The 19,274-nt window shown below is 48.3% G+C and overlaps 1 protein-coding gene and 1 long non-coding RNA gene across 2 annotated transcripts in view; one reads left to right on the plus strand and one right to left on the minus strand.

Moving 5' to 3' along the window:
* Positions 1-7,923, minus strand: part of LOC138249958 (uncharacterized) — a 153,019-nt gene extending 145,096 nt beyond the window's left edge. Inside the window, exon 1 of the long non-coding RNA XR_011194869.1 lies at positions 7,013-7,923. This is a non-coding gene — a long non-coding RNA (uncharacterized lncRNA). The remainder of the gene's footprint in view (positions 1-7,012) is intronic.
* Positions 7,924-11,007: 3,084 nt separating this feature from the next.
* Positions 11,008-11,371, plus strand: LOC138249094 (histone H4-like). The gene has a single exon (XM_069203130.1). It carries the CDS (start codon positions 11,033-11,035, stop codon positions 11,342-11,344), a length of 312 nt encoding a protein of 103 aa, XP_069059231.1. The 5' UTR covers positions 11,008-11,032; the 3' UTR covers positions 11,345-11,371.
* Positions 11,372-19,274: the final 7,903 nt, after the last annotated feature.

Consider the following 19,274-nt stretch of genomic DNA (forward strand, 5'->3'; position numbering starts at 1 on the left):
GATCTCGGCCCGCGAACAACTGATAGCTTGATGCGCTCCACAAACCGGCTGAGACGCGGCTTTCGGCGCTCGGGAGGCCGGCCCGCCCCCTCTCTCTTTAAATAGATCTCCCGGCGCTGCCAGCGCAGGAGCAGCTGCGCTACTGCGAGCGAGGGAGCCTTCCCGGCAGGGGCTCCGCCCGCGCGCGCCGCGGATAGCACGAGGCCCGGTGCCAGCCCGGGCCGCGAGGACAGCGCCCGAGGGGGGAGGCGGCCTCTTTTAATAAACCGCGCTCTCGCTACACGCCGGAGCGGGCTGCACGCAGCTTCCGAGCCGTCGACGGGCGCTGGAGCATGAGTGCAGCGGTCTCAAGTCGTACCCTGTCGGGCCCGAGCTCTCACGAGGGCAGCTTAATCTACCACTTGTGACGAGCTCTTACTCCAGCTGACAAATAACTACGTCCACAAAACTTCTTCAGCTGTCAAAAGATAGCTGTTTCATCACTAGACCATTTAAAACATGTTTTTAACGACCGTTGGCAAAGCCAATAGGGCTGGCCTTCGCTGCCAGCCCTTTGGTCCTGTCAATGCTTATTTTGGTTTTAGTAAAATGTTATAGTTGGTGAGTGGCGTATGGTGGGAGGTGCTGTGCCCTCACCAATGTAAAGTTGCCTAAATGCTAAAACATTATTTTGGTCTAAAAACACCCACATTGTCGTAGTAGTCCCTGGCGCCAACAGGAAGGACTTTGTGAATGAGAAGAATATGAAAAAGCAAAATACTGTCACCTGCAGTAAAGTTAGACAACGGCTGAAGTTGAGTGACCCACTGCTGCAGGCTGTAGTGGGTGGTGACAAATGTAAATGACCCAACAGACTGGTGGGTAAAGAATCCTTTCTGAAATCTCCTGCAAGAAAGTATATTTTATATAAAAATTTAGTAAAATCAAATGTATAGGGTAAACAGACCTAAACACAGGTGGGGCACCCTCAATAGTTCAAGGCACAGTTAAGTAACTGGCACAGTTCTCAGAGGCGGTACGCCACACCCAGCAGTGCCCGAAGGTGCCTCTTTCAGCCCCCTCGGACACAGCCATGGAGTCTCTTCTCAGATCACGTCCAAAGGGGCTAGCTAGCCTTACCATCATTGGTGTGAAAATGACGGTGCTCTCCTTGGATGCAGAATAAGCGTTTGGCTGGGCAGAGTAGCCGTACCTCTTCAAGGTTTTATACCACATGGGCCTGTGTGACAACTTCATCAGCAAGGTCTGCCTCTTATGGTTCCCCAACAGCCAAGGTGGCCTGTGGAGGCTTTCTCTCGGACCCCTTCCCGATCAGCAGAGACACTAACCAGGGATGCCTGCTGTCCACATTTATCTTCTACCTTGTAAAAGAACCCACTGGCGGCTGCCATCCACGGGGCACAAGAAGTTGTATAAATCTCTACTGAAGTGGCAGAGATTAAAGATATGCTCTATGTGGCATCTACCTTGGATTACTGAACTGTGATGTAAATAAGCTTCAACTACTGCAGAACGCTGTGGCCAAGCGGGTGTTTAAAATCCCTTGTAGTGCCCATACTCTCTCACTGTTGAAGCAGCTTCCCTGGGTACCAATAGCAAAGCGTATTCAATTCAAGGTTCTCTATCTTGTTTTCAAGGCTATCTATGACTTAGCTCTGGATTTTCTTGCTAAACGGGTAGCAATATATGCTCCAGCCAGGGTGCTGCGTTCATCTAAAGCCAGTTTACTAACTGTTCCTAGTCACCTAATAGTAATGATGAGAGGATGCAGGTTCTCAGTCTTGGTTGGAACTCTCTTCCAGCAGCTATTCGATCAATAACATCATTAGAACCATTTAGACAGACATTAAAAACAAGGCTGTTTAAGAAAGCTTTTGCCTGTGAGATACACCTATAGCTTTACACCTCAGCTTCTCTCTTAAGCGGCAGCGCTATGATACCTTCAGGTAAACATGCCCTTTATACGTTTTATTTTTATTTTTATTTTTTATAATTATCATTACCATTGTTGCAGTCTCTTGCATATTCTGTGGTTCTGCCTGTCTGTTTCCACCTTCTAGACAATGTGTGGGAAAGATGCTGACAATGCAGCAATAATGTGATCCTGCCCCCCCCACCCCCCCCTGCCCAGGTCGCCCTTCTGCATGACATCTCAGATCTTAACCACTCGTCATTACACAAACATCGATGGCTGGCTACCCTGATAAATGCAAAATCAAGTAGTTGATGGATGGAATGCTTGAATTCATCTCAGCAACTGGCAATCGCTCAGGCTGCATCCCAATCCATCGGTTTTTGCTCACAATGCCACCTCAGTTTAGAGCCAGTCATATGCAAATCTGCTTTGACCCTGCTCCTCAAGGGAACAGTCCAGCCTGTGCTGCCAAGCCAGGTCCTCTCTGAAGTAGAACCCATGCAACCTATGATCGGTTTTTCCCTAGTTAGGGCTCTTCAGCCAGGTACAGCTTGGCTCTAGTGGCACAGTGAGCCCAGAACCCATATCTGAGCATACCTGGCACACTTAAGGCATCACATGCAAAAACAAGAAGCTGATGGATGGAATGTTTCAATTAATCACAGCCACTGGCAATCGATCGGGCTGGACAGTTCCGATTGGAGCAGAGTCAAGACTGATTTGCATATAGCTGGGCCAAACTAAGGTGACATGGTGTGCAAAATAATGATGGATTGGAATGTGGCCCTGAATAATCACCACTGGATGAGAATAATTCAAGCTTTCCATTCATCACTCTTTTGAATACTTTAGTGTGGCTCCTTTGATAACCACGGCTAAGCTATGTATTCTCCTCTATTGGAGGCAACCCTCCTAGCTTCTCACTCTGAATGGCAGCTTGAACTTCACCTAGTAGCTTCCCATAAAGAAATCACAAAGTCAGTGTCAAGTTGCACATATTTGAGGCTGTGTGGGGCCCCTTTCTTGTCAGCAATACAGTGCCCTTGGTTTGAGCACATCCACTGTTTTCCTCCACTTGCGCTCCTGATGTTTCGATATACTGCTGATTATCCCCATGGCCATGGCACAATGTACTGTGTTGCTCGGCTGTCGATGTATAGCCATTATCCCTGTCTGACAACCCAGGTACTCCCCTTGAGATGCTGTCCCTTTGTCCTCACACCCCACCACTCCCTCTGCCTCTTGGTAGGTCAACATTGTCCTGGAAGTTATGTAAAGTATTGCTACCCAGGCATCCTCTCTTGCATGGTTCTCCTGTTAACTAAAGAAAGAAATGCTGGAAAAAAAACATAGCCACAGGTTTGTTACTTTATCAACATGAAGCCATTCTTCAATCATCCAGGCTTAATGTACCTAATGGAGCAGTCCGGCAGTGGTGTAGGCCTGCTCATTCTAACCAGCTAGGCATGGGTTTGAGTATCATATTTTTTGTGGGATTCCTCGCATGCATCCTCCTTTCTTTGAATCTTCCAAAACAAATTGCTTTCCGGCCACTCAGTCAGGTTAACCTTCGGAACCTCGATTCCCTCTGTAACAGCAAGGCCTTAGTTTTATCCAGTCCTGTATTCATTTCAAAACCTTTGGGGATTTGTAATTCACACATATAATGGTAAAAATCTTCAAGTACCAAAGTACAAACATGTAATGGCCACAACTCCGCACCAAAATAATGTCACTGTCATATATGACACCAGAATAATTATTGCCTGCAAATATGGAAAAGAGAATGGTGAGGAAAGAGTTTGAGGCCTGTTACAGAATTGCTACTTAAAAACAGAGTGTGGTGAAATGGGAGAGAACAGACGGACATAAGGCTGGAGCTGGGAATTGAAGTTTGTGGTGGAAGTGCGACCCAGCAGGATGTATTAAAACAGAGTAGGGGGTAATAAAAGAGAGCGCTAGGGAGAAGGGGCATGGTTGGGTTGGGGCATATGGGGTTTATGCCCTACCTCCATTTGCTCCGGCCTCCCCCTTGTGCCTCACCCCTACACCTGCTGAACCTAGTAGGAGGCAACAGAGAAAAACAGACAATGCACCACATCACACTCATTAATTTTTCAAACCACATTTCATTTGTTTAAATCTGAGTTTGTGTCTGTGTGTGTGTATGTGTGCGTGTGTGTATATATGTGTATATATATATATATAATTTAAATGTTTTCCTCTCCAAGCATGGCCCTCCTCTTAGGCCATCGATACGCCAGCACAGCACAAACTGTTCCACACAATAGCTCTTTTTAGCAAAGAGACTTTGCTTTAATATTTTATGGTGCCAGAAACTAAAAAAAATCGGTGCAAACAATAACGGCCTACACGTTTTGGCTACACGCCTTCAACTGGGCCTCACAACCAACCATGTTAGCCATCCTTTATTCTCCAAGCTTTTCTCTGTTTCATCGGCCCTAGACCCACAACCTGATTCACTTTTTCCATTGTAATATGGCAGCCATTTAATGGTCCTGATTAGGTTAAAAAACAACTAAGCTCCCAGTTGCTTCTTTCATCATGGTGAGTACATCAAACCACCCCACATGATCCAAAATCAGCCCCATATATGTTTATCTACAATTGCCCATTATACATCATGAGATTGCTCAAAATACGCTACAATAATTTCAAACAAATGTGTATATATATGCACATGTATAAATGGCGTGTAAATTGGTATGATTTCATATTCTCTGGGTTACTTATTTCCAAACATATTGATAGGCCTTGTGGCGTGAAAGACAGATAAATACAGTGACAACTTTAGGGTGGTGTGACTGGTGCTGTCACACCGAGTGCCATGGTCGAGGGGATGCCCTCTGCATGAAGGGCTGAACTAACAGCAGCCTGTAGAGATCTTCTGTGTGCAACATTTTTCTAGGTAGAATTACAACGGCCTATTAACTTTAAAGGTTAATGCACTTGAGGGAGATATATGCGATGTTTCTAGTCACAGTTTCGCAGTTTTGACTTCTGATGTAGCATAGAGACCAATTGTTCCTGCTGCAAAGCACAACGTGTGGCATGCAGATCAGTGGGTTGTTGCTTTTGTTACTTGGAGTTCAAAATTAACAATCCTTAAAATATAGCACATTGCCCTACGATCTGGCATCACAGTGCTGGAAGCAAATTAAAAGGCATAGGATTTGGACCTTATTGTATATTTTTACTTCAATCCTTTGTTTTTCTGAGTTTTCTAAAAAGGATTTCTCTGGGTAGCAATACAGTTTTATAAGTAGGACACCTTAATCTGTGATACTTTGAGGCTAACACTGTGTGCCTGGTTTGCATCACAGAGGTAATGCAAACCTAGTGCAAAGTGTTGTGCTGGGGCATACCTTTCAGTACAAACCCTGAACTGTGTTGAACGGTAGCCCAAAATTTACACAAAGTATCTCTCTGCGCTACTTAACGTCAAGGAGGCATACGCTAAATGGTACGTGGACATTCCCATGCACTAACCCCTTTGAATTCTACACTAAACCCTAGCTACTAAATTTGGTAGAAAGAGATTGGCAACAAATACATTTGCCTCCTCAAGACAGGCATAAAGTTGGAAATCCATCCAACTGTGCAAGTGTGCTGTACTGTACAGCACACATACAAAGTGATAGTTGAACTTTGACAAAGCATAGAATTTTGTGCTGGAGGGGCACCCTTGCAATATAAAATCTAAGCTTTACATCATGCAAACACCCTGGCACTATGGTGCAAAGACGTGTGCTTTGACACAAGGCAGCCTAAACGATGCCAGCACTGGAGGAGAGAGCAACAAAAACATATCTTAGTAGATACGGTGCTGTCCTGCTGTCTCCTTTTTACGCAACAAAGCGCAGCAATTTGGTTTCTGCACATCATAAAAAAGTAATCAGTTAATCTCCCTCTTTGCTTCTCCAGAGTAAGCACTCTTGACAAGTAATGCCTACCAGTCTGGGTGACATGTGAATCCTACACCTTGTAGTCCTCTGTCTCTAGTAACATTTCCTATATATTGATTTACACACTTGTATGGCTTGTTTTCTCTACGATATGTTTGTGATGTAAAGTGCTCTGACCTTCTATCTTGGGATGAGCAGTGCTATAAAATAAATGTTAGAGAGGGTCAAAGAAGAGAGGAGGGACACCATTACAGGGTGCTAGTGAGGTAATCTGTGAACAAGGTCGGGGTGGGGGGGACCAACAAAGATTGTTACACCGGGCACAACTAGTGCTACAGTGGGCTCTGCATACACACATCAGATGTTAATATTTTAAGCAAATTATACATATATATCTCAAAGTCGCTTTCTGTCTGAAACGTGGACGTTGATGCTACAATAAACCTGCATTGCACTGCAGTTGAGCCCAGAATGTGTATATAAATAAATAAATATATCACACAGTCAAAACGGAGATGGTGGTCTGATTCTTCAAGGGTCACCACTCTTGAATAAATGTACTCCACAACCTTTTTTCCTTTGTACAAAATAGCACAGGCATACTAATTGGTTAATGCTCTGATATTATATTTACATGGTTCCTGACCCCTACGACTAGTCACTGTGATGTTGACAAGTGGTACTCACAATATTTGATCTACAGTCTTATTAAATGAATAGTGTCCTTTTCATAATTATTGAAATTAATACATCAAATAATCTTAAATGCTTGCACTTTAAACTGAAAAAAAAATCTCTGAAATTCACCAGTTATAGTTTACTACATGTTCACTCATAACAAGTTTTATGACATCACTGATACAATCACTGGTGCCATCTAAAATAACACTGACATCACTATGCATGCAGAGGTACAAAGTGCAGATTATGCGGCAGATAATGGATTAAGTGGCAAATCTATAATTATTCAAAAATCGTAGCTGCCGCACAATTGTATAAATCCAGTGGCCCCGGGTTTATTTACTTTAGTTTCTTCAATAACCTATATCTGGTGAACATTTTCTGTGTCCCCTTAAAATTCACTTCTAGAGACACCACCGGTGAGCAGGAGATGGGTGAGTGGAGGGATCTGTAGGTTAAAACTGGTGAGAGGAGTAGTAGGGAGGCATACCTCTGGATATATCCTCAGTGAGTGGCGCACTCCTTCGTTTGAACCGGCTTCTCAGCACACCTGCGTCACGCGCCGAAAACTATTTCACCTCCTCGGACTTTAATGGCGGCAGCATTGCTGGTGAGAGAGAAGAGGCCGCTACTCACAGACCTGGGAAGAGGGCTGGGACTGCTCTCCGTTCACCCCCGTTGACTGCCAAAGTGTGTCCCTCGGGCTTGCTCTTGTAGCACATTTTTTGCCTTCGTTTGAGCCCTCGGGGCAGTTGAGTTTGATGGACTCGGGGATGGCAAATTTACTATGCTAACTCCAGCTCTGGAATATATGGCGGGGGGGGGGGGGTTAAAAGATGGCAGAAAATGTGTCATTCTTTAATGTTTTTAATTGAGTGCTGCCCTGAGGGTGCTGGTCAAATCAAGGAACTAGGAGTACCGCACTTGTATAGGGGGTGCGATCTACTTCTGCGGCCAGACCCAGCTTTCCGTTGGCAGGACACGGGAGAGGGGGGATAACGCTGGTCTCCTCCCCGCTCCTCCGGGTGCATAATGGCTGCCATTAAACCTTGGCTTCCCTTTGGTGCAGGCAGGAAGGAGGCTCTCAAGCCAGGTTGTTTCCACCCTGGGAGGCGGGGCGGCTATTGATTCCACCCCACCCTTGCCCCAGGGCCACCCTGTGCTGCTGATAGGCCCCAGGGCCCCTCCGAAGGGAGGCCGGGAGTTCCGGGGCTTTTATCAGCCTGCTTTTCCATATACAAATACGCACAGCCCTCCCTCCTCCCGCACTCGGCTCCCCGAGGACGGCTGCACGCTCGGCTCTCCGGAGCACGTCTCTCCTCGGCACGGCCAGGCAGGCAGCTCTTTCGGAAGGAGAAAAGGCATTCGAGAGCGGATTCATAATTGGAGGGGAGGAGTGTTTGTGTGGTCAGACAGGTGGAGAGTCCCTGCATCTATATGCAGAGAAGAATTCATTTTCAAAGACGGACCAAAAAAAAAAAAAAACACACGAGAAAATGCGGAGTGACGAACATTTCTCTTCTATTTAGCGAACTCCCTTCGTCCAGTGAGCCCGTACCGCGCAGCTGTGAGTGGAGGGAAGAATCTGGATGTGTGTGAGGGAAGGCGCGAGGACAGGGAGATTGAGGATGAGGGTTTATTTAGGAGGTGGGGCTGACAAATACTAAGAAATGCATATATGCCATAGGCCATGTTGCGAGGGAAATGCCCCTAAGCCTTTGCTTTGGAGTTAAAAATCCATATTTCGTGTCCTTGGGTCCCTCACCATACAGGGCCCGGAGTCCCTGCACCTGCCACACCGTTGATAGCTGCAGTTTATGCTCCATAACAATCCAGAGAAATTCAATTAAAATGAAAAGCATTAGACATTTGCCGTAATGATTCTTCTCCCTTTCTATAAGTACATACCCAAAGACATTTTTTAAGTGGGCGAGGTATTGACCCTGACGGGTTCAAGGGGCACACACTATTTGGTTAGGACACGACATTTTTTTTTTTAGACTAGGGCAAAAATCACAAGTACATTTTAAAAATCCATTTAAAAAAACCGTTTTCATTCATAGGATCTGACCTTCCCTAACAATACCCACGCCCTCCCTCTCCCGGATTCCCCCATGAGAGCGGAGTTTCTCGCTGGCTCGGTGGGGTGTGTATTCTGCAGGCAGACCTCGCTCCCTTGGCAGCCGCCTGCCTCTGGCAGAGAGCAGGAGAAATGGCTCGTCGTCTTTGTGCGTCTTCGCGGAGGAGGAGTGGGGGGGCTCCTTGCTCCCGCAGCCGTCCGTCAGGAACCAGTCCAACCTGCCAGCGCTAATGTGCCATCAACAGCAAATCACCCCTGCCGGGCCGCATCCATCACCGCCGCCACTGGGGGCCGGAGTGGGGTGGAGGGTGTTGTTAATCCACGAGGAGGGGGGTTAAAGGGATTAATCTTCGCCAATCCGCGCCAGAGGGGCAGGCTTTGCTGATGAGTTGAGGGCAGGGAGGGGTTGATGAATGGGAAGGGACTAGGGTGGACAGAGTGTTATGGGGTTCAGTTCTTCGGGGACGAAGGCTACGCCGTGGGGTATTGCGCCCGAGGGCGTTGAAAAAAATATGTAATTAAAACAGGGTGCGGGGAAGAGAGTCTGTCACGCAGGAGGACATCACTGGCAAGTAATCAGGCCTTTGCCTCGGTGTCCCTCGCCCCAGACTTTATCGTTGAAAGGGAGTAACTTCAAGAACGCCAAGTGCCAATGGACACCCAGTGACTTATTGAACACAAGAAAGAACACATCATGACCAGGTGGAGGTTAAAGCAACAATCCTGAAGTTGTTCACAACTTTTACCTCTGTTTGAGGGTAGGTGCTACACCCTTCAGTACCCACGCCCACGAATGGAGTTCTGCAGCGTTTGTGATTCCTGGTCCACATAGGTCCATAGTGCACCGCTGGCTAAGACCGGTTCAGTCACCTCCAAGACGTATATATACCTCCACGGCTCGGGTTTACCTTGTGCAGCAAGCTTTCCCACTTTTTTCATTCGCTCCTTCGCACATGCTCTGCAGCCCCTGGTTACCTGCTCTCGGCAGCTGCAGTCCTGGGGACACACCAGTCTCAATTCAGTGGTGACTTTGAAGCTTTCACGGTCATGGTGGCATCTTCACTGGGAACGTGGAGATTTTGTCGATCTCTATGCTGCGGCTTTCTGTGGCACCTTCCTATTTTTGCAGTTGTGGCCTCCCTAAATCTGGGGATTAGAGGGACACTGGCTCAGGAGGTGCAGCCTCCCAACTTCATAGACGGTCTTTGTAGATGCGGCCTCTGGGCCGATCACGTTGCCCACCTCAGCAGTGCAGGAGGATTTGGGTTCTGAAGACGGCGGTGGCATGACCAGTTTGCAGCTGCAGCAGAATGCTGGCTTTGTTCAGTGGCTGCTTTTTGTTAGAGGACTGATGCGGTTCGTGATGGGAACCTTGAGGACTGCTTTCACACTGGAGTCCCTCCTTGCGTGCTGTCTGGCAGTTGCTTACTCTATCTGACTATTCCCACATAGGGAACATGCTGGGCTCCTCCCCTCCTCCAAGATCTGACATACTCCTGCCCTCTTTCAGCTTACACACAGGCTTCTAGGCTTTTCAGCAGAGTCTCAGCGCGTCTGGAAAAGCACCCCCCCCCCAATATGGGGGGAGCGCAGCCCCCTAGAGGTCGGGGCCGCCGGGGGCCGGACCCTCTGCAGTAGTTGTGCGTTGGGCTGGCCTGGTACTCCCGCCCTCACACCTCGCAAGGTGTGTGGGCGGAAGTAACACTTCGGAAGGTGCGTCGGATCTGCATTTGCCGATCCGGCCCGAACCGCCGTGCGCCAGTGGGGGGCTTTATAAGCGCCCCCGCCCCCAGAAAGGCTCTGCCTTCTTCCTTTGGCGCAGCGGAGGTGTGGTCGGATGGCGACATTGATTTGTATATGGCTGGGTCCAAACTGGGGTGGCATGGTGAGCAAAAGAACGATGGATTAAACCCAGATCTGTGACTGGGGGTGAGTGTTTGACAATGTTCAGCATTCCGTCCATCACTTGTTGTTTTTGCTTTGTCGCCCTAAGTGGGAAGGGTATGCCCAGACGTGGGTCCCGTGCTTCCCATGCCACTGGATTCAAGCTAGCCTGGCTGATGAGGGGTGAAACCCCGAAACCGGTCCCAGGATGCTTGTTTCCGGTCCAGAGAGGACCTGGCTTGGCAGTTCGGGCTGGACTGTTCCCAGGAGGAACAGGGTCAAGACTGATTTGCATATGGCTGGGTCCAAACTGGGGTGGCATGGTGAGCAAAAGAACAATGGATTAAACCCAGATCTGTGACTGGGGGTGAGTGTTTCACAATGTTCAGCATTCCGTCCATCACTTGTTGTTTTTGCTTTGTCGCCCTAAGTGGGAAGGGTATGCCCAGACGTGGGTCCCGTGCTTCCCATGCCACTGGATTCAAGCCTGGCTGATGAGGGGTGAAACCCCGAAACCGGTATTTCTGCTTCGACCGAGAAGAGAGCATGTCTGGACGCGGCAAAGGAGGAAAGGGGCTCGGCAAAGGCGGTGCCAAGAGGCACAGGAAGGTTCTCCGCGACAACATCCAGGGCATCACCAAGCCCGCCATTCGCCGCCTGGCTCGCTGCGGCGGTGTCAAGCGCATCTCCGGCCTCATCTACGAGGAGACCCGCGGTGTGCTGAAGGTTTTCCTGGAGAACGTCATCCGGGACGCCGTCACCTATACCGAGCACGCCAAGAGAAAGACCGTCACCGCCATGGATGTGGTCTACGCCCTGAAGCGCCAGGGACGTACTCTCTACGGATTTGGCGGTTAAACACCACTCGCCGAGAACGCACAAAAAAAAAAAAACCGGTCCCAGGATGCTTGTTTCCGGTCCAGTGAGGACCTGGCTTGGCAGTTCGGGCTGGACTGTTCCCAGGAGGAACAGGGTCAAGACTGATTTGCATATGGCTGGGTCCAAACTGGGGTGGCATGGTGAGCAAAAGAACGATGGATTAAACCCAGATCTGTGACTGAGGGTGAGTGTTTGACAATGTTCAGCATTCCGTCCATCACTTGTTGTTTTTGCATTTGTCGCCCTAAGTGGGAAGGGTATGCCCAGACGTGGGTCCCGTGCTTCCCATGCCACTGGATTCAAGCTAGCCTGGCTGATGAGGGGTGAAACCCCGAAATCGGTCCCAGGATGCTTGTTTCCGGTCCAGTGAGGACCTGGGTGGCATGGTGAGCAAAAGAACGATGGATTAAACCCAGATCTGTGACTGGGGGTGAGTGTTTGACAATGTTCAGCATTCCGTCCATCACTTGTTGTTTTTGATTTGTCGCCCTAAGTGGGAAGGGTATGCCCAGACGTGGGTCCCGTGCTTCCCATGCCACTGGATTCAAGCTAGCCGGGCTGATGAGGGGTGAAACCCCGAAACCGGTCCAAACTGGGGTGGCATGGTGAGCAAAAGAACGATGGATTAAACCCAGATCTGTGACTGGGGGTGAGTGTTTGACAATGTTCAGCATTCCGTCCATCACTTGTTGTTTTTGCATTTGTCGCCCTAAGTGGGAAGGGTATGCCCAGACGTGGGTCCCGTGCTTCCCATGCCACTGGATTCAAGCTAGCCTGGCTGATGAGGGGTGAAACCCCGAAATCGGTCCCAGGATGCTTGTTTCCGGTCCAGTGAGGACCTGGGTGGCATGGTGAGCAAAAGAACGATGGATTAAACCCAGATCTGTGACTGGGGGTGAGTGTTTGACAATGTTCAGCATTCCGTCCATCACTTGTTGTTTTTGCTTTGTCGCCCTAAGTGGGAAGGGTATGCCCAGACGTGGGTCTCGTGCTTCTCATGCCACTGGATTCAAGCTAGCCTGGCTGATGAGGGGTGAAACCCCGAAACCGCTTGGCAGTTCAGGCTGGACTGTTCCCAGGAGGAACAGGGTCAAGACTGATTTGCATATGGCTGGGTCCAAACTGGGGTGGCATGGTGAGCAAAAGAACGATGGATGAAACCCAGATCTGTGACTGGGGGTGAGTGTTTGACAATGTTCAGCATTCCGTCCATCACATGTTGTTTTTGCTTTGTCGCCCTAAGTGGGAAGGGTATGCCCAGACGTGGGTCCCGTGCTTCCCATGCCACTGGATTCAAGCTAGCCTGGCTGATGAGGGGTGAAACCCCGAAACCGGTCCCAGGATGCTTGTTTCCGGTCCAGTGAGGACCTGGCTTGGCAGTTCGGGCTGGACTGTTCCCAGGAGGAACAGGGTCAAGACTGATTTGCATATGGCTGGGTCCAAACTGGGGTGGCATGGTGAGCAAAAGAATGATGGATTAAACCCAGATCTGTGACTGGGGGTGAGTGTTTGACAATGTTCAGCATTCCGTCCATCACTCTCAGCGCGTCTAGTCGAAAGTGCAGATTTCAGTTGATGGCCCCTCATCACTGGGAGACTGGCTGCCAGGCAGACAACAACCCTGGTCACGCAGCAGTCCTTCCAGTACTCGCTGGAGCACTCCCTTTCTTGGTTATGAAGAACATGGAATGCAGAAAAGTGAAGTGGTTTGAATCCCACTTTTATGTACATTATCCAAACAAGAAATGTAGATCCACGGTCTCAGGTTTCACAACCAATTTGGTACTCTTGTCAAATATAATTTTTAGGCTGCTCTTCAGACGCAACCTGTGTGCAAATTGATGGCTCTCACAGCAGGTAGCAACGGGGCTCGCTCATAGCAGAAGTATCCAAAACATGGGCACAATGAGATGCAAGTTGTCTGCACCTGGCTGCCATCAACCTGACAAAAGTACAGGGCCTGCCTAGAAACCGCCTCACTTTGAAAAACAGAAACTTCAATCCACCCATTATCCCTACCACTAACCAAATGGCAGGGCTAAGGAAAAACTAATCAGCATCCTTTTGGTAATAAGGCTCTCCTAGATTTTTTTAAGGGGGGGGGGCATTGTCTCCATCTTTTTCACTTCAGTGTCTGGATCTCCACCATCCGGCAACAGGAATGCAGACAGTATACTTCCATTATCTGCAGAAAGGTGTTGTCATCCTTATTTTGTGCCATGCTAAACCTTGGGCATCCAAGGTGGAGCCCACTGTCTTCAGTACTCAGGCTCACACAACAGAGTCCTATTACCATACATGTGCTGGGTATGCTCACGCTGTATGCATGCACACTCGACATGCTTATAGGTTGTCAATGTAAGGTTGTATGTCTCACAACATAGCGGATCTTTACATTAGTGAGGTCAGGTTAGCACAGTCACAGTGACACAGGAAGACGGTCTGGTCGTTCAAAAACACAATACGCTAACTGCAATGTTTAATGTGATACACCCAGGACGTACAGTATTCCACTCCCTACTGTGAGCGCATGCTTGCTGTTCCCCTCAGGGTCATAGCACAGGCCCTGGGCCTGCACTGTGACGGACAGACAAAGGCCTCTGCACAAGTGCTAGATTAGCTTAATACCAGTTTCACCTGCAGGTGGGCACACAAGGCAGCAGTACATCCTCATTTAACATGCAGGGACATTCCAGTTCCAACTGAACCCTTTTCACCTCAACCATGGACGCTGGCAAATTCCTGGTTTGTCTGCTTTGAATACCACCTGGAATAGGTAAATCTGCCAAATAGTAAGCCAATGCAACAGTAGACCAGACCAAAATCCAGCTGCATATTGGTAAGGAAGCTCTCCTGCCTTGGCCAGAGGAACCAAGAGCCACAAACTACATTATTAGGTTGACAAAAACGCTGTGATCTAGCCAAATACACCAGCAAGGCTCTCCTGACATCAGGGTGTTTAAAGGATGTCTTCACCAGAAGAGGGCAGAGTTTTGGAAAAAAATGTTGAGAACAGGTTCCCGTTATTCACAGACTGCACCAACAAGCATCAGACAACCATAGGGAAGAGGATGTGGCGTAAGAGCTGGAGCTGCCAACTTTGGAACTGGGGAACACGGTTCTAGTCTCAGTGCCGGCTTGACATACTGTGATTCTGGGCAAATCACTTAATCTCCCCTTGCTACCAAAAACGAATGTGTTCTTGTGTAATTAACCGGTGCTCATGTAAAGCACTGTAATACCTTTGTATCAAGCTTGTGTTATATAAAGCTGCAACCCCCCCTTCCCAAAAAATGTTCCAATACATTCACGTTGAGTTTGTGCTACATAAAATTGCAAAAAAAGTAATAATCCTGACATAGCTTTCCCACCACTTTATCTCTGCAAGGTTGATGCAAATGAATTATATCAATTTTGTTAAGAATGGCACCTGCTTTGCAGCGCTAAGAAATGATAGAACCTGTATTACCAAGTGCTATAGAAAAAAAATTGTTCTTCTGTTGGGTAACACAGTTCGAGTTTCGTTGCTTGCTCAACATCCTGTGATTCTGGGCAATTCACTTAATCTCCCCTTGCTACCAAAAAGGAATGTGTTTTTGTGTAATGTAACCGGTGCTCATGTAAAGCCCTGTAATACCTTTGTATCGAGTTTGCACTATATAATACTGCAAAAAATAAAACAAAGTGCTCCAGTACCTTCTTGTAAGCTCAGGCATACATCGCAAAGAAATAGCAAAATACCCGAAACCAAGGAACAAGAAGAAACAACATACCGCGAGCGAAGTGGCAAAGCAAAAGAAAAAATAGTGCGCTACACTAAGGTACTTTCCCGATCGTGCAAGAATCCATGTAACAGGGTCAGTCTCCAAGGCGGTAACAAAATAGCCTCAAGGCAGGACAAATGTTTTACCAACGACATCAACAGATTTTTGAAAGGCAGGCCCAGGAACCAATGAAAGTGATTGTCCGTGAGTTGGGTGTGGTTAAAGCCCTCAGAATAGATTACAACACGTCGAGAAGAGCAGCGCTTGTGCGCTGCTATGCTCAACCTGAAGAGGCTATACTAGGTAAAAAAAAAAAAAAGAAGAACTAGGGCTTACAATTGCAGCCTCATCAAAAAATGTGAGAACGGGAGAATAGAGTAAGAGCACATAGCTCACTATTTCTCCTAGCAGATGTAATTGCTACCAAAAATAGTTTTCATTGTTAGACATTTAAAATGCACAGAAGGTGGTAGTTCAAAGAGATAGATCTGGAAAAATTTAAATGGCAACAACAAGTCACAGGGAGGAGCCAAAAGTTGAATTGATGATCTTGACAATGAAAAGCCTTTAAATATCCTTATATGATCTTTGAAGGCTGTAAAGGCTGCTTATTGTGCTTACGGAGTAGAAATCTAAAGGTTATGACTGAAGCCATCCCAAAAAATTTGGGCAGTGTGCTGGAATTTCACACAGCAGGGGAAGAATCTCATGGGAATTACACCAAACCTGAAAAGCCTTCCAATGCACAAATATGAATTAAAGACGACAGGCCTTTGGGCATTCTTTATTTCTTCTGCTAAGTGAGGACTGAGGACAACTTTTCTTCTGTAAATCCCTCCTCTTAACTTCCAGATAGAAAATCCCCACAAGAAGAGAATAGATAGGAAACAAGATATTTCTCCAAGGCGCCCACAGAGCAGAACCAGGGCCCCAGGAGAGGCAACCATGACCTTCTGAAATCATCACCCTCTGTTCTCTATGCTGCCTAGCTTGTATCCTGAGAATCAAGGGAAACAGGGAAAGGCAATCAGGAGAAATTGGGGCTATTTCACCACTAAGGCATCAACCCCCTATGCATCCTTGACAGACCCCTGAAACAAAACTGGTGGAACCTGATTATTCTCCTTAATTACAATGTGGGCAATGGACAGGGTTCCAAATCTACACATTTCTTAGAAACTGCAGATAAGTGAATTGGATTCTTGGAGGAAGGAAACTTCCTGCTCAGTGTTTTAGCTAGAGTTGTGCACATTACTCACATGAATTGCTCTTATGGACAAAATGTAACATTCTGGTCAAAGATCCAGAAGATCCTCCACAGCTTCAAGAAAAGAATTAAGATTTCTGATGGTGATCTACACAAAATACTGTCACAATATGTTGTATGACTTGATTAACATATGGTGATTCCCCCCCAAAAATTGAAGAGTTTGACTCCCGTAATCTCCCTGCAGTAGGAAGAGTGATAGGTATCCAAAGCGGACCAGTGCCCCTAATCGATTTGTATGCCAGAATCACCGTCTCACCATAGAGGATTGACATCTGTTTTTATGATGTTTGAAAGGTCCGGGTGCAATGAAAGGCCTTTGCAAGGGATGAATACGCCTGCAACCATGTCCCACTGGAGGATTTGAACTCTGAAAAAGAGACTAAGTTAAAACGTAGAAATCTTGCCCGGGTGAAGGCACAAAAAGTATTCTGCCAACAAGAGGACTTCTCTGGGCATGAAGTTTGATTTTGTCTGCTCTGAGCCTTTCTGCCCAAACTAATGGCTTCAGCGGGACCTTCTCCAAGGGCAGCCTAGCCTTCCTGGACACAGCCTGCAGTCTTTCCCAGCTAGAAAATGTTGACTTTCATTTGAGTGAGTAAGTTCCAAGGTAAAGTTTCTGACTGAGACAATTCCACTTTGTGTTATTGCCTGCATTCCATCGCAAGCGGTCTGAAATTGTACTTTGGCCCTGGGCAACAGCGACCACGGACTGCAATTGGAGCTTTAGTTATTCTTGGTACTTTCCACTTAAATCTTTAAAAAATCATGTCCCTGCTTCCCCATATATGAATTTTGCTGCTTTCTTGCCATATCTGTTTCTCTATTGTATATATATAAAAATTGGAGTGGTCCTGGGGAGTGCAAAGCCACAGTCTCTCAAGTGGGTGGTTTGCCCACTGGTTCTGGAGGGGGCCTTGTGCCCAGTGTGCTTCATCCTGGAAAGGAGGGGGTGAGTGGATGGCTTCTTCCACTGGTTCTGGAGGGGGCCTTGTGCCCTGTGATGCAGCCCTTGGGGAGTGCAAGGTCACAGTCTCTCACCTGGGTGTCACATCTACAGGAAAACCAGGGTCCAGGACGCACTACAGCCCATGGAGCTAGGACTACACACTGCCCGCAGGTGGCGACGGCTGCTCAGTAGTGGCAGTGGCGGTGCTGGTGTCGGGGATGCCAGTGGTGGGGGGAGGCTCGAGCCCTTCCCCTGCAGCCTCGTATGGCTGCCCACTGGGGCTGCTGCTGCTGGCAGTGGTGGTGGGAGGCTCCAGCCCTTCCCCTGCAGCCTCGGACGGCTGCCCACTGGGGCTGCTGCTGCTAGCAGTGGTGCTGGTGGCGGTGCTAGTGGTGGGGATGCCTGTGGTGGGGGGTGGCCCCAGCCCTTCCCCTGCTGCCTCGGATGGCTGCCCACTGTGGCTGCTGCTGCTGGTGGGGGTGCTGGTGCTGATGTTGAGGATGCCAGTGGCGGGGGGAGGCTCCAGCCCTTCCCCTGCAGCCTCGGATGGCTGACCCACCATCGTTGGTGATGTGGATGTTGCTGGCACCTCCTCTCCGGTGACGACGTGTGGGGGACCCGTGGGGATGTAAATGCAGTGTTATTGTTTTTGCGTTTGACATCTTGTGCATGGGTGTGTTGCCCTCTATGGTTGTGATTGTCCTGTCAGCTTTGCCTTGTGTGAGTTGTTATTTGGTGGGCTGGGTGATTCTCCCTAGTGTGCATGCTTTAGTGATGGATGTCCATGCAGGGCTGTGAGTGATGTCCATGCATTGGTGTTGCATGCAGGGTTTGGTATTGGGATGGGTGGGTTGTGATGGTGGGGTGTATGTGAGGTGGTGGGGTGATGGGGTGAGGGTAAAGGTGGGGATATGTGATGGCATGCAGGTGGGGGGTGATAGTAATAGAGATTTGACTTACCAGAGTCCAGTCTTCCTGCTACTCCTGCCAGGCCCTCAGGATGCATGATTGCCAAGACTTGCTCCTCCCATGTTGTTAGTTGTGGGGGAGGAGTTGGGGGTCCACCGCCAGTCCTCTGTACTGCTATCTGGTGTCTTGCTATCACGGAATGCACCTTCCCCCGTAGGTCGTTCCACCACTTCCTGATGTCATCGCTTGTTCTTCGGTGCTGTCCCACGGCGTTGACCCTGTCTACGATTCTCCGCCTTAGCTCCATCTTCCTAGTAATGGATGTCTGCTGCACCTGTGATCCGAATAGCTGTGGCTCTACCCAGATGATTTCCTCCACCATGACCTTTAGCTCCTCCTCTGAGAACCTGGGGTGTCTTTGTGGTGCCATGGGTGTAGTGTGAGTGGTGTGTGTGTGTGGGGTGATGTTAGGGTGTGTGCTGTAAGGTGTATGTATGGTGTATGGGTGATGGTGTTCTGTGGCTCTGGTTCTGTGGGTGCTTTTGGTGTCTCTCTCTCTCTCTCTCTGTTGTCAATTTATTTGAGTCGTAAAGGGTTGTGGGTAGTGTGTGTGTGTTTTATAGTGTTGTGGGTGTAGTGTGTGTATGTGTGTCAGGTGTGTGTAGTTTGAATTGTCCAATGTAGTGCTGTTTTGTTAGGTTGTATGTATTGTGAGGGCAGCGGACCAGTTTATCATCGACCTTTGGGCTGGCGGACTTGTGTGTGTAGCTGTATAGTGACAGATTGCTATGTGTGGGTCATAATATGGGTAGCGGTAAACCGCTGCGGCAGCGGTATGTTGGTGGCAGTCGGAATGGGGGTAAGCGGGACTTACCGCCAATGTCATAATGAGGGCCTTTCTTTATTGTGGTGAACTACCGCCCCCTATTCCCAATTAATAATTCACTTTCTTACAGTTGTCCCTCAGGAAATATTTATCTGCCTTTCTTTGGAGTGAAATGGTTTTAAGTGTGGTAGCAA

This window comes from Pleurodeles waltl, chromosome 8, assembly GCF_031143425.1.
Source record: "Pleurodeles waltl isolate 20211129_DDA chromosome 8, aPleWal1.hap1.20221129, whole genome shotgun sequence".
Classification (NCBI taxonomy): Eukaryota; Metazoa; Chordata; class Amphibia; order Caudata; family Salamandridae; genus Pleurodeles; species Pleurodeles waltl.

Bases quoted from the DNA above. Each gene is read 5' to 3' on its own strand.
- LOC138249094 (XM_069203130.1), top strand. From the start codon at position 11,033: ATGTCTGGACGCGGCAAAGGAGGAAAGGGGCTCGGCAAAGGCGGTGCC.